Genomic DNA, 26,877 nt, shown 5'->3' with positions numbered 1-26,877 from the left:
CACATTTTCTTGAAGGAGCAGTGCTCTGAAAGCTCGTGATTCCAAATAAACCTGGTGTTGGGAGACTTCTTACTGTGCCCACCCCAGTCCAATGCTAACATCTCCACAACATTTAGAACAAGTCATTGTAAGTGAAACTTTTTGGATTTATCTAAGGTGCTGTGTAAGTGTTGCACCCTCATCCTCTATTGTTTTAAAACCTTGTTGGAATGTCTGAGTCCAACAACAGAGAGATGGATGTACTCTCAACACTTTCTGGGAGAGCAAAAGAGCAGGATTTATTGTCAGCGCAGATTCTGATAGGTACATAAGGTGCTGCTTGGGAGGGGTAATTTTTAATTCATTCATGGGATATGGGTGTCGCTGGCTGGCCAGCATTTGTTGCCCATCCCTAGTCGCCCTTGAACTAAGTGGCTTGCTAGGCCGTTTCAGAGGGCAGTTGAGAGTCAACCTCATTGCTGTGCGTCTGGAGTCACATGTAGGCCAGACCGGGTAAAGGCGGTAGATTTCCTTCCCAAAAGGACATGAGTGAACCAGATGGGTTTTTATGACAATCGACAATGGTTTCATGGTCAGCAGTAGATTCTTAATTCCAGATTTTTAAAAATTGAATTCAAATTCCACCATCTGCCGTGGTGGGATTCGAACCCCTGGGTCCCCAGAATGGAAGCTAGCTGAGAGGGATGAGTTGGATTAACATGAATTACCAGCAGGCATCACAGAAGTGCTGCAGTAATCTTATCATTTTTGAGGCTCTATATTAACAACAGAGGGAAGCAGTTGCATGGAAGTTACCGAGGGCATCTTCATGAGGAAAGGAAATGCAAGTTTAAGTTTATTTATTAGTCACAAGTAGGCTTACATTAACATTGCAATGAAGTTACTGTGAAAATCCCCTAGTTGTCACACTCCGGCACCTGTTCGGGTACACTAAGGGTGAATTTAACATGGCCAATGCACCTAACCAGCACGTCTTTCAGACTGTGGGAGGAAACCGGAGCATCTGGAGGAAACCCATGCAGACAAGGGGAGAACTCCACATAGACAATGACCCAAGCTGGGAATTGAACCTGGGTCCCTGGCACTATGAGGCAACAGTGTGAACCACCGTGCCACCTAAATGCAGTCAGCAACACAGGAATCCTACCACATGAACCGTCTTCCTTTCAGTTCACAGCCATCTCGTTGGGGTCATTCCCATGTTCTGGAAGGATTGCCAACCTGAATTTAATGTGTTCCTGGAGGTTTCATCACGTGATTTGTCCCCACACTTCAGCCATTTTTCAGCCAATAAGTCCATCCTTGTGACACACTGCCTTCCTACACCAACTGGAAAGCAAAATGGTTCCTTATCCAATTGGATGATGCTTGACTGTCAGTCAGATATTTTTATATCTGGTAAAGTGCAATGTTCAAGACAATAACGTAAGCCCTATTTTTTTCAACGCCCTTATGATATTTCTCCAGCGTTGTACACAACAATGTTCTGGAAATAGATCTTCAATCCCTGGAGATCTCCAGGACAATCCTGGAGGGTTGGTAACCCAGCCTTCAGAATGTCCTCAACTGGCTGATTAAGATCATCATGGCTTTTTGTTTGAACAATCTTTTTTTGTGACAGGTGAAACATAACCTTGAGAGAAAAATGATTCAATACTTTCTCAAGACCCCAAGCTGTTTAACCAGATCCTGATATTTGCTATTGTTGTGGGAGATGGGGAGGTGATGGCCTAGTGGTATTATTGCTAGAGTATTATTAATCCAGAAACTCAGCTAATGTTCTTGGGGACCCGGATTCGAATCCCGACACGGCAGATGGTGGAATTTGAATTCAATAAAAGAAATATCTGGAATTAAGAATCTACTGATGACCATGAAACCATTGTCGAAAAAATCCATCTGGTTCACTGATGTTCTTTAGGGGAGGAATTCTGCCGTCCTTACCCGGTTTGGCCTACATGTGACTCCAGAGCCACAGCAATGTGGTTGACTCTAACTGCCCTCTGTAATGGCCACTCAGTTCAAGGGCAACTAGGATTGGGTGATGAAGGCTGGCCCAGCCAGCGACACCCACATCCCATGTATGAATTTTTAAAAAAGGTTCCTGATCCATTCACCTGGAGGGAAAGAAGTGTTTTGGAGTGGTAATTGGACCTGAATGGGACTGGGCTTAAATAGGATAATATCACTTAGGCCTCTGATGGGCCATTCAAGAGGATAAAGATGGAGCCTCAGCAAAGTTTCAGATCCTTTCAGACCAGTGGGTGATGTGTAATATTTTAACCTGTCTCATTGCAGCTGCAGAACCCTGAGTGGGCTCCGGATTTTGGCCCGGCAACCTTTGTCCCGCGCTGGGGGACCACAGTAACTGGAGCACGAAATTTCCTCATTGCCTACAACGTTAATCTGCTGAGCACCAAGGAGCAAGCTCATCGTATCGCCCTCAACCTCCGCGAGCAGGGCCGAGGGAAGGAGCAGGTTAGTGCTTGTACAGTCTGTTCATCTGTTAGAATAGACACAGGCAACACTGGCCTGAAGTTGAACTTCTTTTATTGTGCATCATTTAAAATTAACACATCAGAAAGTGAAAAGACTGATTTACTGAAGAGAGAGAGAGAGAAGTTAGGGACTGGCTTCACGGCCAGGCCCTGTACAGACTTGAACTCAGACCTTGCACAGGACTGGACTGAATTAAACAGATAACTGTTACTTACAATAGATGAATTCTTATCTATGTTATTGAAAGAGCCAGGGACACACAGTCTCCAACTTACATAAACAATTGGCAGCTGTGAGGCTGTTCAGCATCATTTCTGCTAACACTGTATTTTCAAATGCAGTCAATTTCTAAGCTCATCCCAGAATTCCCAGGTGAGTTTTAAAGTGTGGTTGTTAGCTTTAAAGCTTAGCATAATTAGTTACACAGGCAGAAATACCTTGAAATTAAGTCTTTTAACTGAAGCAAACCATACAAATGATCCCACAGTGCTATTCAGTGTTAACTCAGCTGGTGATGTCAGTGTACCTGCTAAAATCAAACCCACTGGATATGAGTTTCCTCAAAGTAGACTCCAAATGGTATCCAGAATGAGCCATTCTGCCAGAAGGAGCCCTGATAGGTATTGTGCCGCAGGAAGGGTCACCTAACAAGCCTGTTCTTCAACCAATTCGCAGCTTCCAACATGTTTACCTGAGTTATTTTAACCCAACATTCAAGGCGGGGAATAGGAAGATGGGGCATTTTCAATTTGGCTGATTTTACTGTTCAAAGGCCACATGAGGATTTGTGTTCATATTATCTGGATTGGTTAAATGGGGATGGTGGTATCAGGCCACAGGTCTCATCAATTAGATGGGCTCAAGGAAAGAATGAGGGAAAACTGGAATGAGAGAACAAGGCAAGAGGCACTTATTGTTGAAGGTGGAGGGGGGTTTATGGACACGCTATGTCATGGAAAAGAGAAGTAGTCAGATCTTTGGTCTTCAGGATCACTCTACAATGTTGGGCTGAGGGAGGGAGGTCTGCAATCTATCGGTGTTGTCCAGCCAGGCCAGGTGAAGATGACTAAACCGGGCTGTGCACCAGACACTCCCATGTCTGTGCCACTCCAACTTGAGGATGGGAAGAAGGGGCCCACATTGGCAGAGAGCTTCTCAATTGGAGAGAACCAAGGTTTTGATAGGGTCAAGGCACTAAAAATGGAAGTGAGCAGGTTGATGGTTGCAGAGCTGTCATGGTGAATAAGGGTCAAAGGCAAAACTATTGGGAATGTGAATGAGCAACTGTAAAAATCTTAGGGATGGCGTTATTTCTGGGGGTAGATGCAGAAGGAGGTGGAGTTGAAAGGGGGAAGGGGGCTGCAATGAGGGAAGTGGTTGGAGATCCTATCAGCAGTGATTGAGATCCTGAGGATAGAGGGGTCACAGGCATTGGTAAGATTGAGGTGGTAGCCATGATACTTTGAGCTCAAACCTTATTTAAGTGAAGGGCGTTCCAATAGCAATTTGTGAAGTAATGTTTTGGAAAGTGTCTCAGTGACTCATTCTTTGTATTGTGCAGCCAGGACGTCTGAACAAAGTCCAGGCTATCGGCTGGTACTTGGAAGAAGCCAATATTGCCCAGGTGTCTACTAATCTTCTGGATTTTGAGGTGACTGCGTTGCACACCGTATTTGAGGAAGTCTGTAAGGATGCCAAGGTAATGTGGAAGAAGCAACATACATTGTAAGTTTGTGTTATAGAGCTTCTATTGCTAGACAATGTAGCTTCACTATTTGATGGCATATCTTTATGTACTGCAGGCTATTGCAGTAAGAACAGGAAATGCACCCTTCCACTTCAAATAACTTTCTTAACTAAAATTTATGGGACTTTTTCAAAGTTAAAGTTTATTTATTAGTGTCACCAGTAGGCTTACATTAACACTGCAATGAAGTTACTGTGAAAATCCCCTAGTCGCCACACTCCGGCGCCTGTTTGGTTGCACTGAGGGAGAATTTAGCATGGCCAATGCACCTAACCAACATGTCTTTCAAACTATGGGAGGAAACCAGAGCATCCGGAGGAAACCCACACAGACATGGGGAGAACGTGCAGACTCCGCATGGACAGTGACTCAAGCCGGGAATCGAACCCGAGTCCCTGGCGCTGTGAGGCAGCAGTGCTAACCACTGTGCCACCCATTGGAAATTGTCTGTTGTTCAAACATCATGCAAGAAGATTGTACACCTGGAGGCATCCAGGAGATGTTCACAGAAATCGAATCTGCCGATCAGCAAGAGGTACAAAAACAGCATCAAAAATGCCTTCACTTACCCGAATATGGACGTCAATCCCGGTCTCTGCCTGCTTCTGATGAAGATGGAGACCAAGCTGGAAATCCCATGAAAGAGCAAATCCCAGTGTAGGCAGGCTGATGGGGAAGGTGTGCTGATGAAGTATTCTGTGGAGGTAGCTAGCATCTTTAATTCAGGAATCAAGATCTGTAGTGAGGAGGAAATGATAGGAATGCATCGGGCAAAGTTGAAACAGAGCGAGAAACACTCTGTAACCGAGGCACTCCCTCAGAAAGAGAGATGGCAACATCAAGAGTGATGATGATGGAGGAAAGGAGACAGAAATTAACAATAAAGAAAAATACGAAGTATATAGAAAAACAGATAAGAAAATCATGAAGGGAGAGCGAGGAAAATGGTATGAAGATCACTGCAAGGGAATCGCACAACATGCGGTCATTGCAGGAGAAGTTGAAGCACTAACAGCGAGGAAGAAAAACTACAAATAGTGGCTGCATAAAGAGCAAGGAAGGCAAACCTCTCTTTTAAAAAAAGCATAGAAAGAAACCCTACAGTGCAGGAGGAGGCCATTCGGCCCATCGAGTCTGCACCGACCACAATCCCACCCATGCATGTGGAGCAAGGAAGGCAAACCACTCTTTAAAAAAGGCAAGTGTAGAGAAATGATGTGTGGAGTCCATCAGAGAACTAAATAAAATTGAGACCGAAGTGAATTGACATCAGAGGGAACAAGAGGAGCAGAGATAATTGAGGCAGAAGTTAGTGGAGTGATCGAGAAGATGGAAGAAAAGGAATTGAGTTATCAACAGAACATCTGAAAACCCTGAATGTTAATGCTGGGACACTGACAGACCTCTGCGACAAAATTCACACATTATTGACTCTGACCTGAGCATCTTGTTCATTAAGCTCTCAAAGAAATGAAAAATCATTTGAGTGTTCAGCGAACAGGCAATCTGCTTCATGAGCCATGTGATTAAAATTATTCTAATAAACCAGTCTGCAGAGAGACAGAGAGATGACTCGTCAGGATTCAGACCCAAGAAAGGAACAAGAAAGGGGATCTTTAACTTGCAAGTAGTGATTGAAAGATACCCGGAAATGTGAAAAACCTGTGTATGTATGCTTCATAAACTATAGGAAGGCACTTACTAGAGTCTACCATCAGGAAATAAAGGTGTGTATCTTGGTGCCATTCCCCTGCCTTTTCCCCGTATCCCTGTTTCTATTCAAATAATCATCGAATGTCCTCTTGAATTCTTCGATTGTACCTGCCTCCTCCCAGGCAATACATTCCAGAACCAAGCTATTTGTGTGAAAAAGTGTTTCCTCACATCACATTTGCTTCTTTTGCAAATCAGTTTAAAGTTGTGCCCTCTCGTTCTTGACCATTTTACAAGGGGGAAGAGTTTCTCCCCATCTGCTCTGCCCAGTCCCCAAATGAACCTGAATCTTAGGAATAGAGTGCTGAGGTGCTAGATTTTTTCATCTGTGTTATGTGCCATGGAGACAACGGCAAAAAAACTAAGAGATCATTGATAAGCTGAATACGTTCGAGATGTAGACATATAGGAAGATGTTCCGCATAATCTACTCGGACAGAAAGACCAATGAGGAAGTGCTGATAATGGCTGGAGAAGAGAGGAAATGAGTGCATGATATCAAAGAGACAAAGATATAATACTTAGGCCACATCAGTAGAGTAGGTTGTAGACACAGACAGTGTTGGAGAGGAAGATCGACAGAAAACAAAGGAGATGGAAGCAGAGGAAAAAATGGATGATGGATATAATGGACTGGATGTTGTTGATTAATGCAGAATGTGTAGAGGCCGTGCAGGAAAGGCAGAGGGGAGATCCATGGCAAGTCAACATTCTGGGAAGAAGATGACACCAAAGAACAAATGGGACTTAGTCAGGTTATTTGTCAATCGGAACACTCTTCATTCGCGATGTAGTTGGTACTCCATTGTTGCCATGGTAATATGTTATTTTCTTCACAGGATTTGGACTTGCCCATAGTGGGTTCTCAGATTGTGGGCCTCATCCCATTGAAAGCCATGATGGATGCGGCAGAATTTTACATGAAGAAGGAAAACTTATTTATTCTTGAGGAAGAGCATAAAGTCCGACTGGTATGTGTGTTAACTGCAAATGGGGATGATTGATTTGATTTGATTTGATTTATTATTGTCGCATATATTGGTATACAGTGAAAAGTATTGTTTCTTGCACACTATATAGACAAAGCATACCGTTCATAGAGTACTTAGGTGAGAAGGAAAGGAAAGAGTGCAAAATGTAGTATTACAGCCATAGCTATGGTGTAGAGAAAGATCAACTTAATATAAGGCAGGGCATTCAAAAGTCTGATGGCAGCAAGGAAGATGCTGTTCTTGAATCGGTTGGTACATGATCTCAAACTTTTGTATCTTTTTCCTGATGAAAGAAGGTGGAAGAGAGTATGATCGGGGTGAGTGGGGTCCTTGATTATCTGGCTGTTTTGCCGAGGCAGCGGGAAGTGTAGACTGAGTCAATGGATGGGAGGCTGGTTTGAATGATGGGCTGGGCCATATTCATGACCCTTTGTAGTTTCTTGTGGTCTTGGTCAGAACCTGAGGCAGAGTTTTATTTGCCTGAGTTTAGTGCCCATTAATGTGAGGAATAGTCGTGCCAAAGAATCAAACACTTCCATCTCAGACCCATGGAGACATCTCCCTGCCATTCCCACACCATGTGGGAAATGGACACTTTGCCATTTCACTTCCAATGACAGATTCAGCGATGTCTAGAAATCTAACCTAACTGAGGGAAACTTACATCAAGTCAACAGCACAGAAACAGGCCATTTGGACCATGTGTGTACGCCAATATTTATGTTTCCCACAGGCCTTCTTCTATTGTAATGTCCTAACTACCTTAGGGGTTGTGGGTTTTAAAGAAAAAGATGTGGTTTGCACATCTGGTTTGTAGGGTGGGATTTTCTAGCAGCACTCGCCCTGAAACCGGAAAATCCTGCCCAAGGTCAACGAACCTTTCCATGGCCCACCCCTCACCTGCTACGATTCAAGTGGTGGGCAGAATTGGAAAATTTGCCCCATAGATTCAAAATAACAACAACAGATTTATTGCAGGAGCTGTTGCCTGCACAGAGTAGAAAATGAAACTAACTAAAGCAGGAGCCTCTGAAACACCCCAATGACACCACCATCAAATCATGTGACTGGCTCTTAAAGCAATCATCCAACCAGTGAAATATATAACTCCTGTGTTATCAACGTTGTGAGTTTTAGATGGGGTTGTTCGTGATCTTGATTTCTGGAGGCAAGGCAATTGGTAAACTTTATCTTTTATTGAACATTATAACCGTATTCAATACAGATAGCACAAGGCTCTACATAGAACTATCTCTGTCTATGCCTTGTTGTAATGTGATCTTACGTCACTGATAATGTAGACTATATATTTAGATATTTAACATTAACCCTTTAAACAACACCTCCCATCTCTCTATCAGGATACCCTTCTTTTCTTTTCTCCATTAATTACAGACCTAGCTTCCCCTTAAGTGCATCAACAACTGTATGTGGTCGTGAATTTTGCATCTATAGGTAAATTTAATCTATAGGTGAATTCCTGATGAACTTATGAGTGAATGTCTTATCTTTATGACCTTGAGTTTTGAATCCTCCCATAACTGCTGACAGCGTTTCGATCCCTCTGGAAATGAACCCCAGTGTTTTGTTTGCTTTTTATCACAGAATCACGCAAACACAGAATCTTTACAGTGCCATTTGGCCCATTGAGTCTGCACTTGATCTCTGAAGGAGCATTCTACCAAAGTCCACTCCCTTGACTTATCTCTCATCACCCAGCATGCTTTTGATTTATTTGTCCTACCTTTCCCCTTCAATGGAATAAGCATTGAAATTGCCTGAACTACAATCACTTTGAATGTAGCCCACTGTCTTTTCTACCAACATTTGATTCCAACTCACCTGATTCAGACGTACTCTCATCCAATCGAAGTTGGCTTTTCCCCAATTTATCCCTGCTCTGGATCACTCCTTGTCCTTTTCCACTGCCAGTATCCTCAGATACTAAAGCAGTCCATGTTCAAATGCAACAAGATCTGGACAATATCCAGGCAAATAACATTTGCGCCACACAAATGCCAGGCAATGATCATCACCAATAAGAGACACGCTAACCAGCGCCCCTTGACATTCAATGGTGTAACCATCACTGAATCCCCCATTGTCAACATCCTTGGGGTTACCATTGACCAGAAACTCAACTGGACTCACCACATAAACACAGTGGCTACAAGAGCAGATCAGAGGCTAGGAATACTGCAGCGAGTAACTCACCTCCTGATTCCCCAAAGCCTATCCACCATCTACAAGGCACAAGTCAGGAGTGTGATGGAATACTCCCTACTTGCCTGGTTGGGTGCAGCTCCAACAACACTCAAGAAGCTTGACACCATCCAGGACAAAGCAGCCCCCTTGATTGGCACCACATCTACAAACATTCAATCCCTCTACCACTGTGTTCAGTAGCAGCAGTGTGTACTATCTACAAGATGCACTGCAGCAATTCACCAAAAGAGGTGGACTGTCTTGTGAAAAGGAAGAGGGAAGCTTATGTAGGGATGAGGAAACAAGGTTCAGATGGCTCGATTGAGGGTTACAAGTTAGCAAGGAATGAGCTGAAAAAGGGGCTGAGGAGAGCTAGGAGGGGACATGAGAAGTCCTTGGCGGGTCGGATCAAGGAAAGCCCCAAGGCTTTTTACTCTTATGTGAGGAATAAAAGAATGACCAGGGTGAGGTTAGGGCCGGTCAAGGACAGTGGTGGGAACTTGTGTATGGAATCAGTAGAGATAGGCGAGGTGATGAATGAATACTTTTCTTCAGTGTTCACCAAGGAGAGGGGCCATGTTTTTCAGGAAGAGAAGGTGTTACAGGCTAATAGGCTGGAGGAAATAGATGTTCGGAGGGAGGATGTACTGGCAGTTTTGAATAAACTGAAGGTCGATAAGTCCCCTGGGCCTGATGAAATGTATCCTAGGATTCTTTGGGAGGCGAGGGATGAGATTGCAGAGCCTTTGGCGTTGATCTTTGGGTCCTCACTGTCCACGGGGATGGTGCCAGAGGACTGGAGAGTGGCAAATGTTGTTCCTCTGTTTAAGAAAGGGAATAGAAATGACCCTGGTAATTATAGACCGGTTAGTCTGACTTCGGTGGTTGGTAAGTTGATGGAAAAGGTCCTTAGGGATGGGATTTACGACCATTTAGAAAGATGCGGATTAATCCGGGATAGTCAGCACGGATTTGTGAAGGGCAAGTCGTGCCTCACAAATTTGATAGAATTTTTTGAGGAGGTAACTAGGTGTGTTGATGAAGGTAGGGCGGTTGATGTCATATACATGGATTTTAGTAAGGCGTTTGATAAGGTCCCCCATGGTCGGCTTATGATGAAAGTAAGGAGGTGTGGGATAGAGGGAAAGTTGGCCGATTGGATAGGTAACTGGCTATCTGATCGAAGACAGAGGGTGGTGGTGGATGGAAAATTTTCGGACTGGAGGCAGGTTGCTAGCGGAGTGCCGCAGGGATCGGTGCTTGGTCCTCTGCTCTTTGTGATTTTTATTAATGACTTAGAGGAGGGGGCTGAAGGGTGGATCAGTAAATTTGCTGATGACACCAAGATTGGTGGAGTAGTGGATGGGGTGGAGGGGTGTTGTAGGCTGCAAAGAGACATAGATAGGATGCAAAGCTGGGCTGAAAAATGGCAAATGGAGTTTAACCCTGATAAATGTGAGGTGATTCATTTTGGTAGGACTAATTTAAATGTGGATTACAGGGTCAAAGGTAGGGTTCTGAAGACTGTGGAGGAACAGAGAGATCTTGGGGTCCATATCCACAGATCTCTAAAGGTTGCCACTCAAGTGGATAGAGCTGTGAAGAAGGCATATAGTGTGTTAGCTTTTATTAACAGGGGGTTGGAGTTTAAGAGCCGTGGGGTTATGCTGCAACTGTACAGGACCTTGGTGAGACCGCATTTGGAATATTGCGTGCAGTTCTGGTCACCTCACTATAAGAAGGATGTGGAAGCGCTGGAAAGAGTGCAGAGGAGATTTACCAGGATGCTGCCTGGTTTGGAGTGTCGGTCTTATGAGGAAAGGTTGAGGGAGCTGGGGCTGTTCTCTCTGGAGCGGAGGAGATTGAGGGGAGACTTAATAGAGGTTTATAAAATGATGAAGGGGATAGATCGAGTGAACGTTCAAAGACTATTTCCTCGGGTGGATGGAGCTATTACAAGGGGGCATAACTATAGGGTTCATGGTGGGAGATATAGGAAGGATATCAGAGGTAGGTTCTTCACGCAGAGAGTGGTTGGGGTGTGGAATGGACTGCCTGCAGTGATAGTGGAGTCAGACACTTTAGGATCATTTAAGCGGTTATTGGATAGGCACATGGAGCACACCAGGATGGTAGGGAGTGGGATAGCTTGATCTTGGTTTCAGATGAAGGTCGGCACAACATCGTGGGCCGAAGGGCCTGTTCTGTGCTGTACTGTTCTATGTTCTATGTTCTATCCTTAGACAGCACCTTCCAAACACATGACCACTTCCATCTAGAAGGACAAGGGCAGCAGATAAATGGGAACATCACCACCTGCATGTTCCCCTTCAAGCCACTTACTATCCTGACTTGGAAATATATCGCCATTCCTTTGCGAACGCTGGGTCAAAATCCTGGAATTCCCTCCCTAACAGCATTGTGGGTCAACCCACAGCACATGGATTGCAGCGATTCAAGAAGGCAGCTCACCACCACCTTCTCAAGGGCAACTAGGGATGGGCAATAAATGCTGGCCAGCCAGCGACGCCCATGTCCCACAAATGAATAAAAAAACCTAAACCTTATGATACAATGGTCACTGTCCCCTCAATGCTCTGTTATTGAATCCACATGGGCCACGCATTCCCCAGAACCTGATCCAACAGTGCTTGCCTGGACCAGAAACATACTGCTGCAGAAAATCATGTTGAACACACTCCAGGAACTCTCGCCCTTCTTATCCCTTTATACTATTCCTATCCCAATCTATATTTGAATAATTAAAGTCCCCCATTAGAATTACCTATAATTCTTGTTCCTCTCTGTAATTTCTTTGCAAATTAGTTCCTCGACATCCCTTCCTCTAGTTGGTGGTCTATATACTATACCGATCAATGTTATTGCCAGGTTCCCACAAACATCCCTGCAACAACATTAGCCCCAGTCCTATTGAAATGGAAAATGACCTTCTTGTACAGATCCCATTGCCCCAGAACAGGTCCCAATGCCTCAGAAATCTACAACCCTCCCTCTTCCTCCTTTTCTCCAGCCACGTGTTGAACTGACCAATCTTCCTATTCTAATGCTCACTAGCATGTGGCACTGGGAGTAATCCTGAGGTTACTGCTCTTGAGCTCCTGCTTTTTAATTCTCTTCCTAACTCCCCAAAATCTGGACCTCAGCCTTTTTCGATGTCATTGGTCCCAAGGGGAGTACTATCTCTGGCTGTTTGCCCTCCCCCAAAAGAATGGTCTGCAGTCGCTCTGTGACATCCATGAACCTGGCACCATGAAGGCAACATACCATCCTGGAGTCTCATCTACAGTCGTAGAAACACCCATCTGCTGCTGTAACTGTGGGAACACCTACCATTATAACACTTCCACTCTTCCTCCTCCCGTCCTGTGCAGCTGAGCTACCTGTCGTGCCACGAACGTAGTTCTTGCTCCAGTGCTCTCTGGAACCACCCTCGTTCACCAGTACCTGAAATGTAAAAGCAGTTAGTGTGAGATAATCTCAGGAGATTGATTCCTGTGCTACCTGCCTGTTCAAAAAAGGTTGTAGGGATAGCCCCAACAATTACAATCAAGTCAGTTTAACATCAGTACTGAGAAGGACAGTGCTGAGGTTAGGAAACAGTTAACACAGTCACCTCAGTCACACACAATTATTTAGAGACCAAGAGAAAAGTAAGAGATGCTCAAGGAGGTTGAGGGTGGACAAATGAATTTGCAGGAGACAAGGTGAAGATGGGGATGAAATGGAAACTAGCAAGAGCTCAGGGATGGAATGTAGGGAGACTGGAGAGAGACTTGAGGCAAAATGGAGAGTAGCAGTGGGGTAGGGATATTTTTAATTATCATATGGAAATATTCCACGCACACTATAAATGGACCCTTTGACAGATTTATAATATACACATAGCAAACTGCATGTATTATGATAAACACAATGTTTCATATACTGCATATACCTACTTCTCATGAGGAAACACTGAAGTGCCTTTGAGACACATCTTTTGAATGCAGGGGAAGATACTTTCTCCTTCCGCCCACCCCCAATCTGGGCTTGTCCTGGAAATGTGGAACATCCCCATTCTAACATAGAAGGTAAGTATAGGATACTTCCATCCTGCCATACTGGATATGAGTGATATATCTCTATTGGACCATATTGGGCATGTGTGGGCTAGCTCCATTCTACTGTACTAGATAGGGAGTCAATCAGTGAGCATTAATTTAAGCTAATGTTTTTCCTAACACCATGCCGTCACTTCCTCCTTTATTTTTCGGCAAAAGTGTTGAACATTATGGAACCATGGTGGTTAAACAGAGTTACAGTGCAGACCAGCCACGATCGATTTAAATAGCCAAGAATAGATATGAAGTGCTGAATGGTCTGCTCCTGTTCCTTTCTTTCTATGTTCCTTATTGTGCTGCTCTATCCACTTAACTGCAGGTTATAAGCCGCCTGGGACTGGATTCTCTCGCTCCTTTCAGTGCTAAAGAAAGAATCATTGAGTAAGTGATGCACTTCTTGGTATGAGTTTATTAGTCGCTAAAATTGCTATTTCTAAACAACACCATCATTGTTGTACAACGAGCAAAGGTCTGCTGACCTTTGAAGGGACACGAGCGAAGATTTAAGAGCAAATAGTTAGGAGTTTCTTCAGAACTGCTTTCACTCCAACAATGTTAAAACAGTGGACTCCGATTCCCGGCTTGGGTCACTGTCTGTGTGGAGTTTGCACATTCTCCCCGTGTCTGCGTGGCTTTCCTCCGGGTGCTCCGGTTTCCTCCCACACTCCAAAGATATGCGGGTTAGGTGGATTGGCCATGCTAAATTGCCCCTTAGTATCAGGGGGACTTGCTAGGGTTAAATGCATGGGTTTACGGGGATAAGGCCTGGGTGGGATTGTGGTTGGTGTTAACTCGATGGGTCGAATGGTCTCCTTCTGCACTGTAGGATTCTATGACTGGGGGGTTTGCAGCCGTAGGGAAAGTTGATATCATGAAGGCATCACCCCAAATGTTTTTTGAGCTTTGGTAATTAATTTTTCTTCATTTTGTGTTTTTTTTTGTTTTCTGTTCCAGTAGGTATGAAGATACACTTATCTACATTAATACATTATCCCTTGGGGTCTGGGTGTATTTAGTCAGCAAGTTCAAGAAATCTCCATTCAGCAACAGGAAGTGCTGGAAAATCTCAGCAGGTTTGACAGTACCTGTGGAGAGAGAATATTCTGTCAGACTTGCTGAGATTTTCCAGCATTTTCTGTTTGTGCTTCAGATTCCAGCATCTGCAGTATTTTGCTTTGCTCTCCACACAGGCATAAATTTATTAATCCTAAATCTATGGGCGGCACTTTGTAAGCCTACTTGAGACACTAATAAATAAATTTAAACTTAATAGCCTGCAATCAAGTACAATGTATATAGCTGCATCTTAAGGCTATATTGTGATGACAGAGGCCATTCTTATGATCACCTCAACACCTCAGCTGGTTCACTAACTGAAAATGGGAAAGATGGTACAGCTTTAGTACCAGAGCACCACACGATTCTCGGTTGATATCCATCAGTAAACATCCCCTGACAGTCATTTGTACCAGTGAGCTACCCTTATCTATCCTCAAAAGTGTCACATTTTATTCCTCATGTTCCTTGCCTGTTTATTTTTGCTTTGCCATTAGGTTTCCGCTCTGCAGCTCTGTCACAAAGCGGAACAGGTTTCAGAAAAGAATGCCAGCGATGAACAGAGGCTAAGCTTGGGTTAACCCTGAGCATTCTGACATATTACCAACGTTAGATTACTCCATCCTTTATCACCTCCACTCATACTGCAATAAATGGACCATTTGACCAGAATGATGTTATTAGATTCACCAACCTTTAGAGATAATACCCCAGAATGATCAAGATGAATGTCCGGACTGGAACAAATAGCATTGACGTAATGTACACCTAGCAGTAATCTGTGAATGGGACAAAAATGTTTGCAACTCAAGAATTGGTTGATTTAAAGAAAACTGCCTATGTATTTTATTTATTTTATAATACTGTAAAGAAATGTCTAAAGAATATGATCTACAAGGGTCTCCCTAATGTTTTTAGGAGGTTTGTTCAATGTATGGTATGTTTATTTTCACCAGATACATGGTGCAGGATGAGAGAGAGGACTGTCTGGTTTCTAGACCTTTGCGGGAGTTTATCCAAAGCGTTGGAGCTCGTTCCGCAGCCCCTGGGGGAGGATCTGTTGCTGCAGCCGTGGCTGCCATGGTTTGTACATTAAGGTTTCAGATGTACTGCAAAATACATCCTCAATTCAATTTCACAGTCACCCCTGTGACTAGTCATAGAATCATAGAACCCCTAGGCCATTCAGCCCATCGAGCCTGCACCAATGACAATCCCACCCAGGCCCTATCCCCATAACCCCACGTATTTACCCTGCTAATCTCCCTGATATTAAGGAGCAATTTAACATGACTAATCAGCCTAACCTGCACATCTTTGGACTAGTGTTGGGTTGTGCTTCTGTCTGACTCTCCAATGAATTGTTTGTTTAATCTGCATTCATTTACTAGGGTGCGGCCCTGGGTTCAATGGTTGGATTAATGACCTATGGGAAGCGACAGTTTGACCATCTGGACAGTCAAATGAGGAGGCTGATCACTCCATTCCATCAGACAATGAAAGAGCTTATCACAATGGTGGATGATGACTCCAACGCATTCAACAGCTACATGGTGAGTGATATATGAATGATTGATAAAGAAAGAACTGGCATTTAGTCTGGTTAGGCCACAATTGGAATATTGCGTCCACTTCTGGCCACCATACATTAAGAATATGAAGGTCCTTCAGAGGATGCAGTGGAGATTTTTCAGAATGGTTCCAGAGATGGGGGATTTTAGCTACAACGTTCATAGAAACCCTACAGTGCAGAAAGAGGCCATTCGGCCCATCAGGTCTGCACCGACCACAATCCTACCCAGGCCCTACCCCTATATCCCTACATATTTACCCGCTAATCCCTCTAACCTACGCATCTCAGGACACTAAGGGGCAATTTTTTTTTAGCATGGCCAATCAACCTAACCCGCGCATCTTTGGACTGTGGGAGGAAACCGGAGCACCCGGAGGAAACCCACGCAGACACGAGGAGAATGTGCAAACTCCACACAGACAGTGACCCGAGACGGGATTCGAACCCAGGTCCTTGGAGCTGTGAAGCAGCAGTGCTAACCACTGTGCTACCGTGCCGCCCCGACTGTTAGGTCGGAGAAACTGTGGTTGTTCTCCTTGGAGCAAAGGTGATAGAGGGAGATTTATTAGAGGTATACAAAATTATGACATATTCAGCAAAGTTAGACAAAGTTCCCAATCTTTTATTTATTAGTATCACAAATAGGCTTACATTAACATCGCAATGAAGTTCCTGTGAAAATCCCCTAGTCGTCACACTCCAGTGCCTGTTTGGGTACACTGAGGGAGAATTTAGCATGGCCAATGCACCTAACCAGCACGTCTTTCGGACTGTGGGAGGAAACTGGAGCATCTGGAGGAAACCCACCCAGATACGGGGAGAATGCGCAGACTCCGCATAGACAGTGACCCAAACCTGGAATCGAACCCGGATCCCTGGTGCTGTGAGGCAGCAGTGCTAACCACTGTGCCACTGTGCCACCCTGATGGCACAAAAACTAGAGGAACATAGATTTAAGGTTTTGGGTACAAGATGCAGGGATGATGTGGGGAAGAACATTCTTATGTGGTGGGTGGTAATGAGTTGGATCTCACTGTCTATAAGGGTGGTGGAAGTGAAGACAGTGAATGATTTCAAAAGGAAATTGGATTTGCATATGAGGGAGATAAATTTGCAGGGCTGTGGAGATAGAGTGAGGTAAAGGGGCTGATTGGATTGTTCTACAGAGAGCTGGCATAGGGCAGAATCATCTCCATAGCAGCAAAATCCAATGTCAGGCAGAAAAAGTGGTATTGAGCCCACCAGCGGCAGTGGTGGCTTTTTCCACCTTATTGTGTGGCACTTAGTTGGTCACTCGTCGCCAAGGATTCCCTCACAGCTAGATCGCCAACTAATCCTTCCACATTGCACAACACCCAGTCCAAGATTACCCGCTCCCTTGTTGGTTCCTCAGCATATTGGTCCAGAAAACTATTCCGTGTACACTCCAGAAATTCCTCCTCTATTGTACTGTGACTAATTTGACTCACCCAGTCTGTATGCAGATTAAAGTCACCCGTAATATCAGATGTTCTTTTATCACATGCATCTCTGATTTCCTGTCTAATGCTATTCCCAACATTACCACTACAGTTTGGTGGTCTGTATACCACCTCCATGAATGTTTTTTGCCCCTTGGTGTTTCTTAACTCGACCCATACACATTCCACATCGTCTGTGCTAATATCTTTCCTCGATATTTTATCAATATCTTCTTTAATCAACAATGCAACTCCACCACCTTTACTTTCTGTCTGCCCCTCCTAAATACTGAATAACCCTCAATGTTTAGCTCTCATCCTTGGTCACCTAGGAGCCATGTCTTTGTAATCCCAATTATATCATACCCCTTTACATCTACCTGCACAACTAATTCATCCATTTTATTTTGAATGCTCCAAGCGTTTAGGTACAAAATCTTAAGGCTAGTCCTTTTAACGTTATTCAGTTCCCACTATTTTTTACAGTGTCCTTATCTGATTCTGGTCTTTAATTTCTCTGTAAAAGACGTATTCATTCCTACTATTTGCTTTCTGTTGGTTAACTAACCTCTATCCAAGCTAATATATTGAAGTTTTTAAAAGTTTATTTATTGTCACAAGTAGGCTTACTTAACACTGCAGTGCAGTTACTGTGAAAATCCCCTAGTCGCCATACTCCAGGTACACTGAGAGAATTTAGCATGGCCAATGCACCTAACCCGCACGTCTTTTGGACTGTGGGAGGAAACCAGAGCACCTGGAGGAAACCCGTGCAGACGCCGCACAGACAGTGACCCAAGTCGGGAATCAAACCCTGGTCCCTGGCACTATGAAGCAGCAGTGCTACCACTGTGCCCCCAACCTTGTGGGATCCTACCTTGTATATTAACCTTTTGTGTGGCACCTTATCAAATGCCTTCTGGAAGTCCAGATATACTACATCTACAGGACGCCCATTATCCACTTTGCCTGTTACATCTTCAAAGAATTCGAGCAAATTAGTCAAACATGGTTTACCCTTCATAAAACCATGCTGACTCTGATGGATTGCGTTTTGACTTTCAAAAGCCCTGTTATTACTTCCTTAATAATGGATTCCAACAATTTCCCAATCAGAGTTGGCAAACTATCTGGCCTATAGTTTCCTACTTCCTGCCTTGCTCCCTTTTGGAACAGGGATGTTACATTAATGTGTTTCCAATTCACTGGAACCTTTCCAAAATCCGGGGAAGCTTGGAATATTATCACCAAAGCCTCCACTATCTCTGCTGTCACTTCCTTTAAAACATAAAAAGGAGAAAGGTACAGGCAGTTATGCTGAGTGAATTGGATCAATTAAGATGGAAAGAGATTTGTACGGAGCATAAACCCTGCTATAGATTAGTTGATTAATGTCCATGCTGTAAATTGGATGTATTGTTATGATAGACTTTGTGCAGGCAGCTGGTTTCACAGAGATGTGTACTAACTATTACTATTTGGATTCTGGAAGAGGAAGGGACAGTACTTGTTGAAGTTGCTTGCTTGAGCCTGTCAGTGTTTTTGATCCTTTAAAAAATTTGGGGACTTTATCTGCGCAACAAAGAGTTGGCTTTGCATTATCCCTGGGTCCATGTTTTCTTCCATTCCCACTTATTCCTCAATGTATGTGTCCATCCAGAGGAACATGGTAAACTGAGCTTGTGATCTTCCAATCTCTTCTTCAGGCTGCCATCAAGATGCCCAAGTCGACATCAGCAGAAAGGGAAAGGTAAGTCTCACTCGTAGGAGTGCCAACAATTCTGATTGAACCCAGTTCTCTGGATTCACTGTTTCTTGCTCTTACATAGGAACATAGGAATTAGGAGTAGAAGTAGGCAAATTCAGCCCTTTGAGCCTGCTCTGCCATTCAATCAGATCATGGCTGATCTCTCCCTGGTCTCAAATCCACCTCCTCACCTGTTCCCCATATCCTTCTTTCCCTTTTTAAATTAGAAATATATCTATCTCCTTGAAACCATTCAACGATTCAAACTCCACTGTGCTATGGGGCAGCGAGTTCCACAAATTCACCAACCCTCTGCGAGAAGTAGTTCCTCCTCATCTCAGTTTTAAATCTACCGTCTCTCAACCTATACCTGTGACCTCTTGTTCTAGATTGTCCCATAAGAAGAAACATTTAGTTTACATTTACTTTATCAATCCCTTTTTAGTATTTTATATACCTCGATCAGATCCCCTCTCATCCTTCTAAACTCCAGCAAGTACAAGCCCAAACTTTTTAATCTCTCCTCATACGTCAACCCTCTCATCCCCAGAATCAATCTGGTGAACCTCCTCTGAACTGTCTCCAGTGCCACCACATCCTTCCTTAAATAAGGAGACCAAACTGGACACAATACTCCAGATGTGGTCTCACCAACACCCTATACAATTACAACAACATTTCTCTACTTTTATACTCCAGTCCTCCTACAATAAATGCTGACATTACATTAGCCTTTTTTATTACATGCTGTACCTGCATACCGACTTTCTGTGATTCATGAACAAAGACACCAGATCCCTCTGCCCAGATGCATTTTGGCAAGGTCCATGTGGTGCCCGGGAAAAACCACCTCCCTTTAAGATTTTTTGTGTCATTATCTTGAGGGAAGGGAGTTGCCTGCATGAGTTCTCTGCTTCGGTGGAGTACAGAATGGATACAGAGTACAGTCGAGCATGGAGGTGGCCTCATACTTATAACACATAGGAGGCTGCTCTAGCTATCTATCTAGTCCTATGTGTTCAGGGAAAGTGGGACTTCAGCATCAGCAGCTTAAAGTAACAACAACTTGTATTTAAATAGCGCATTTAACATTGTAAAAGGTAGTATAGAGTATTGCTGAATAAAAAGACATGCTGTTGAAGATTTTCATCTGGCACTCATCAGGACAAACATAAGAATGTCAAATTTCAAAGGGAACAACAATTTATACTGCATGAAAAGAAATGCTGATCGGTTGGCAAGTCAACTCTGGTTGAGGTGTTGCCGTGGATAACTACCCTGGAAACTATTTCTCCACCCCCCCCCCACACTTTGTTTCATTCAAGAAAGCAGAAATGCCTGGACTTGTTCCTTTTGCCTGCAGAGTTCAGGTTCCTGTGTATGAATCTATGTAGCAATGTTCACTTAGGCTTGCTCAAATCTACGTACAATAAAATCATTATTATCCAGCATGCTTGGGGTACAGGTGGTGCTGTTTAATCAAAAATGCCGGTTACCAGAGAGCTCTATTTAGCTATGGAATACAACGCAATACTTGGAGTATGAACTAATATGTAAGTACTCGGGCAGTAACGAACAGTACCCTTTTTTTATTTCTAACTATCAACACTACAGTGAAACATAAATTAATGTATAAAATAATACAATATACAGATCCGGTTTGTGGATAACTTTGTAATTGCTTCTGGCTGGTAAAGTGACGATTCTGGTTCGTAGAGAATTCTACTTGGTAGAATGCTGGATAACACACAGTTTCCTGTATATTCATCTACAGGGACCTGTCCTCTAAAGGAACACATCCAAGCCTTTTTTTTGAATGAAACAAAAGTGTGGGGGACATTGGTCGATCAGAGTTGACTTGCCAACCAATCAGCACTCTTCTTTCAAGTGGTATAAATTGTCGCTCCCTTTGAAATTTGGCATTTTTGTATCTGTCCTGATGAGTGCAAGATGAAAAGCTTTGACAGCTTTGTCTCCTTTTTTTCAAAAATACGTTAAAAGGTCCTAGAGTTCCTCAGGGGAGCATTACTGAACAAATTTAAGCCCCCTAGGGCAGATGACCAGGAACTTTTCCACTCCCCAGGTCCTGACTAATATAAAGGTGGCGTATAGTGTAAATTGTCCAAATTAAGAGGCATTGAAGTAGAATTTTGGGTCAGGAATTTCCATGACCCAGAAGGAATGTGGAGGTGGGATTGGAAGTGGATGGTAAAGTCCCTCCTGCTCTAACCTCTGTTAACAGAGTGATTGCAATGAATGGACACAGGCAGGATTGCCCAGCACTCAGCTTCCTGAGGCAGTCCTTACGGCAATGACTTCATTGTCCGCTGACACAGGGGAAGCAGCTTGTGTGCTATAATTCATGTAATTAACGTTTAATTTATTATGATCCCTGTAGCGACCTTTTTAAAGACCACTTTTAAAAGATTAATTTCCCAGTGATTGATGAAAATTATTAAAGAACAATATTTCATGGTTTTTAAACTTCGACTGTAACAAACAAATTAATACCAACATTGACCAAGCATTACTTAATTAGTAATTGATTCACCAAACTAAAGAAAAGATACTTTTTCATTAACTATCACAATCAAGATACGTCTTGCAAACCCTGCACTCTCCAGCAGGCTCACTTCTCCTGCTGATCTAGGTCAAAACCTCCAGAGTCCTTTGAAAGTCGTTCCACTCAGCCTGAGTCTTCCAACTCTAACTTTCACCAGTGAGGCCCATCTTGGTCACTCCTTTGTTCCTTAAGTCACAAAATGTCCTGTTGGTCTGTCCCCTTTTTGAACCTAAAACAAACTCTCACCAGCATCCTGCTGGGTTATTATCACAAAACAGGCCTCCTCTGTTTTTCACAGCAGTAGCTGCTTTGCTTCTCCGCATAGAAGTAGTTGCTTACCCAGTGTCTCAAAAAGCAGATGTCCAGGGTTGAAAACTATAACTTGATATATTTCAACAGGTTTCTCTGAGTTCTCCATAGCAACAAGATTACATGGGTCTGTAGATTCAAAGGTGTCTAGTATCACCTCACAATCTTTCTTCCCAAGTTAAAAGGAAATATTTTAAAACCTAGCCGCCTTGCGAAGTCCAGTGTTTGTAATGCAAAGTTGTGAGAGCACCCGTTACTAACTGGAGAAAGGTTAGCACATTATTCTTAAGTATATGTGAGAACTGGTTTGCAGCTGGATGGGGAAAGGAACTGGAAGCCTGTGCATGTGTTCTCTGGGTTTGCGAATAAACCTAAGTTAAGGAAAGACTGCTTCCATATTCCTCCTTTAGTGAATGAATAAGCAGCGGATTGTAACAACCTCCATCTCAGGCTGCTGTCCCAATATCTGGAAGTAGTTGAACCATTGTGTGTCGGCCCTGGCTACCCAGGTCTCAGTGATCATCTCTGCTCATGGTCCCCGCTGCGGTTTTCTGCTGCTCCCCAATGCAGGTGGAAATATTGTTGCTGCTGTCCAGATCCATGTGCCCTGCTCCTCACTCCATCTCCGGTTCTCCTGTGTCCTCTATGTCCATTCCACACAGGCACTGCCAGTCTAACGGGGGCATCTTTCCACTTGGACCTGCAATGGTGCTCAGACCTCACCCAGCACCATGCCTCTCTCAAGTGAGCTCCCTGCCAGGGCAACTGCCAGGGCAAGAGCAACTCACCCCCAAATCAATGGCATCCCTCCTACTTTTAGGAAGGAAAGTGAAAGGCCTAACTGCATGACTGCAATGTGCAGCAACACTAACTGTTGCCAGCCCACTGAAACCTTTAAATGCTGTGAGGCTCTGAACCACCCACCAACCCGTATCGCCCATGGGCTACTCGAAAAATTCAGAGAGGCTCACAAAAAGTAATTCGAGTTGTCACCTTAATCGTTAACATTACCTGCTCATTTTGGAAGCAGAAATGGAGTCTCCACATGGCTTGCTGACCACAGCTCATGAAATTGGGTCCGGCGTGACAATTTTAGTGGCCTGACCTGCTGACATTTCATGTGAACAATAGTGCGGGACATACCAAGAATAATAGCAGTGTACTGCACTACTGTCCTTGTGGAGTCTTGAGCTTTTCTCCACGTGGATTCCTGCACTATATTCCCGGTGGGGTCCTGTACCCTTGCCCTGGTGGAGCCCGGCGCCCTTGCCGCGGTGGAGCCCGGCGCCCTTGCCCCAATGGAGCCTGGCGCCCTTTCCCTGGTGGAGCCCCGTGCCCTTGCCCCAGTGGAGCCTGGCGCCCTTTCCCTGGTGGAGCCCCGTGCCCTTGCCCCGGTGGGGCCTGGCGCCCTTTCCCTGGTGGAGCCCCGTGCCCTTGCCCCGGTGGAGCCTGGCGCCCTTGCCCTGGTGGAACCTGGCGCCCTTGCCCCGGTGGAGCCCGGCGCCCTTGCCCCGGTAGAGCCCGGCGCCCTTGCCCCGGTGGAGCCCGGCGCCCTGCCCTGGTGGAACCTGGCGCCCTTGCCCTGGTGGAGCCCGGCGCCCTTGCCCCGGTAGAGCCCGGCGCCCTTGCCCTGGTGGAGCCCGGCGCCCTTGCCCTGGTGGAGCCCGGCGCCCTTGCCCTGGTGGAGCCCGGCGCCCTTGCCCCGGTGGAGCCCGGCGCCCTTGCCCCGGTGGAGCCCGGCGCCCTTGCCCCGGTGGAGCCCGGCGCCCTTGCCCCGGTGGAGCCCGGCGCCCTTGCGCCGTTGTCCTCTGGTGTCATGCATTTTGTCTACTATTCTTTGGGGCACTTTAGGTGGATTAAGTCCTTGGAGAAGCCGCAGGAAACATTCCTGAGGATGAATGCAATGATGAGGAATTTCAGTTGCATGGATAGATTGGAGAAGCTGGTGGTGTTCTTCCTGGGAAGAGAGGTTTGAGAGGAGATTTGATCGAAGTGTTCAATGAGGGACCGGGACACAGTCAATAGGGGGAAATGTGGACCAAGACCCGCAGGATATATATTTAAGGTGAATGGCAAAGGAAAAAACAGGAAAATGAGGAACTCCTTTTTTACGCAATGAATGGTGAGGACAGTGTTTCCCAAATTCTTTCCCACTGTAATCCCATTTTAACGTGTGAGGATTGGTGGATTTTGGGACAATGTTTGACTTGGTTATTCTCAAGGTGTTCTGCAATGTTGTCACTGTGGTACCCTGCTGCCTTACTGAAGATATAACAGCCTCAGTAATTACAAGGAAAGTTACAATCCGTCCCACTGTGGCATTAGGGGGACATTCAACAAGTTGCACACTTTCAGTTGATGGAACTGCATTCACGGCGACAAGAGCCTGATTTTTCCGTTTTCCTTTTACAGGCGAGAAGCTGCGATGCAGGGTGGCTTGAAGAAAGCAGTCAGTGTCCCTCTGTCCTTAGCAGAGAAAGTGAACAGCCTGTGGCCAGTGCTCCGGGAGATGGCAACATGTGGAAACCTGGCGTGCAAATCCGATCTGCAGGTAGACGTGATTACAGGCCGAGTAAGAAACCCTCAAGTGGCGTCTCCCCGGTTCCTCAGAAATAACCAACAAGTTTTGGTTAGTTTACAAGGAGGTTTGTTTAGGCGGGAGCAAATGTTGATCACTCATGGCATCTAAATGGAAACTCTTTTAGTATTTGGAGCCATGCGCTGTTGTATCATAACTGTTTATCGTTCTTTGAGAAGGATCTAGATTCCTCTAGCTTGTTAAAAGCTGATTTCCATTTAAGGCTGTAGAGCCTAATTTGTTTCCCTCAGCCTGTGATCTAATTGAACACTGGAATATACTTTGACCATGGGCTCTCCTATGTTAGAACTTGAACCAATCATGAATTGGAAGAGTAACTGTGGGGGAAGTCAGATCTTCCAGCCTCTGGTCCCAACTTTGTTTCTAAACTCTCTGTCTTGTTTCTAGGTGGCGGCTAAAGCCTTAGAGCTGGGAGTATTTGGGGCCCATTACAACGTCATCATTAATCTCAAAGATATCAAAGAGAAGGAGTTCAATGCCAAGGTATGGATGGAGCAGAGGACACGGGGCTGGGGTTTGAACAGGACAGGATTGCAGGGGGGTATAGACAGACTGGTGAAAGGGGTAGATACATGGCAGAATAATGTGAAGTAATGCATTTTGTTTGGAGGAATGTGAATAAAGAATGTAAATTAATTATATAATTTTAAAGGGGGTAGAGGAACAGAGAAACCTGGTGATTTATGTATGAAAATCCTTGAAAGAGGCAGATGATAAAACAAGTGAATTATACAGGATCCTTCTCCATAAAAGTCAAGGATTTTCACTGCTGAGGTGCACTGCTCACAGCTCAGCAGAACCCACCTCTGTTTCAATCCCCCAAACACTCAATTTTTGTTTTGGAGGTGGCAGGTCGGGATAAGCTCAAGCCCACTGACCCCAGAAGCAGATTTTAGGTGGCCATGGAGTTTGCTGAGTGTGGGTTAGAAGGCCCACCTCAGTTCTATGGGTCCCAATTGTAATAAAATCTGTTTGGCCCTCCCACGAAGCCTCCCCCTCCCTCAAACCCACCCACTCCCTCAAACCCACCCACTCCCCATGGCATTGAGTTTGCCAACTCAAACCCACCCACCCCCTCCAAGTCCAGATAAGGATAACACGTGCCCCCCCACACATTCCCCGCCCCCCCCCCCCCCCATGGCTCCTCACAGCCTCCATGTCAATGCAATACCAACTCATGCCCCCACATTGCCTCCATGCCAACTCATCCAGTTTCCACTTTGGGCAGACCTCAGGAGCCATGTAGAGATGAAATAAAATAAACCTCTAAAAATCTAAGCAAGCTCTCACTCTACAAACATGATCATAAAAAATCTCCCATTCATGAAGCCCATTGAAAGCTTTTTAATCTCATGTGGATAATCTCTTAGAGAGGATTGAGGGAAGATTTGAGCATTTTGGTAAATAGGTTCAAATTATTTCCAGGGCAGAAGAGTCCTGTGGGCATAGATTTAAGGTAATTGGCAAAAATCCAGAGGTGAGTTGTGGAGTTTTATTCAGCTCGTTGTTGTGAACTGGAAAGCCCTGCCTGAAAAGATAGAAACAGATTCAGTTGTAACTCTCAAAATGTAATAGGATATATAACTGACAGATGTGAGTGTTATTGGAGAACAACAGGAAAGCAGACTAGAAAATATTGCCATGTAGCAGTGGGGATAAATGAGGATAAACCCCCAATGTGCAGCAAGGACATAGCCTCAATGTTGTAAACATAAGTTGTAAGTGTCTAAATCCAAAGCTTCATATATAATATAATTGTATCATTAAAGTGGGCAGATGTTTCATTGGTTTGTGGGGATAGAGTAGAAAATGACAAGCGTTTGTCATTTTCTGTATTACTGTCTGAGTCTAGAAACTCTGAGCGGAATTTTCCGGCCGCGCTCACCTCAAGGCTGGAAATTCCTGCCAGAGAACCTTTGCGTGATCCACCAAATTTTCTGTCCTGCCCGTTACAATTCCCCTGGCGGGTGGGACGGGAAAATTCTGCCCCATGTGTAGATTCAGTGTTGAAGCACGACATTTTCTTACAGATTAGGAGTTAACCATCTCTCTGCTTGTCCACAGGCTAGACTGAAGACCTTTGACCTCTTGGATCAGGCTAAACGGAACACAGTTCAGGTCTTGGAGCTGATTGACAAACGGGAAGAGTCAGGGAAAGAGTGAGAAACTGGACTACAACAATGAGGGAGCACAGAACATCAGCTTGAAAATCCATAGGAACATCTGGTGATTGTTTCCACTGAAAGTATCTATGTTCATCAGCAGTGGTGAATAAAAGAATAACATTGACCAC

At 44.6% G+C, this 26,877-nt stretch overlaps 1 protein-coding gene across 2 annotated transcripts in view; it reads left to right on the top strand.

The window, feature by feature from the left end:
• The window catches only part of ftcd (formimidoyltransferase cyclodeaminase), a 46,609-nt gene extending 19,732 nt beyond the window's left edge, over window positions 1-26,877 (top strand). For both annotated transcript variants that reach the window (XM_078229253.1, XM_078229252.1), the window contains exons 6-15: window positions 2,299-2,478; window positions 4,061-4,198; window positions 6,799-6,930; window positions 13,597-13,658; window positions 15,290-15,416; window positions 15,725-15,886; window positions 19,073-19,116; window positions 24,398-24,536; window positions 24,972-25,067; window positions 26,649-26,877. In XM_078229253.1, the coding sequence (XP_078085379.1) occupies window positions 2,299-2,478; window positions 4,061-4,198; window positions 6,799-6,930; window positions 13,597-13,658; window positions 15,290-15,416; window positions 15,725-15,886; window positions 19,073-19,116; window positions 24,398-24,536; window positions 24,972-25,067; window positions 26,649-26,747 (1,179 nt within the window). In that variant the 3' untranslated portion in view covers window positions 26,748-26,877. The remainder of the gene's footprint in view (window positions 1-2,298; window positions 2,479-4,060; window positions 4,199-6,798; window positions 6,931-13,596; window positions 13,659-15,289; window positions 15,417-15,724; window positions 15,887-19,072; window positions 19,117-24,397; window positions 24,537-24,971; window positions 25,068-26,648) is intronic.

The sequence above is a fragment of the Mustelus asterias genome, chromosome 14, assembly GCF_964213995.1.
Source record: "Mustelus asterias chromosome 14, sMusAst1.hap1.1, whole genome shotgun sequence".
NCBI lineage: Eukaryota > Metazoa > Chordata > Chondrichthyes > Carcharhiniformes > Triakidae > Mustelus > Mustelus asterias.
The sequence above is the reverse complement of the archived record's forward strand: the minus strand, read 5'-3'. Positions and strand labels throughout refer to the sequence as shown.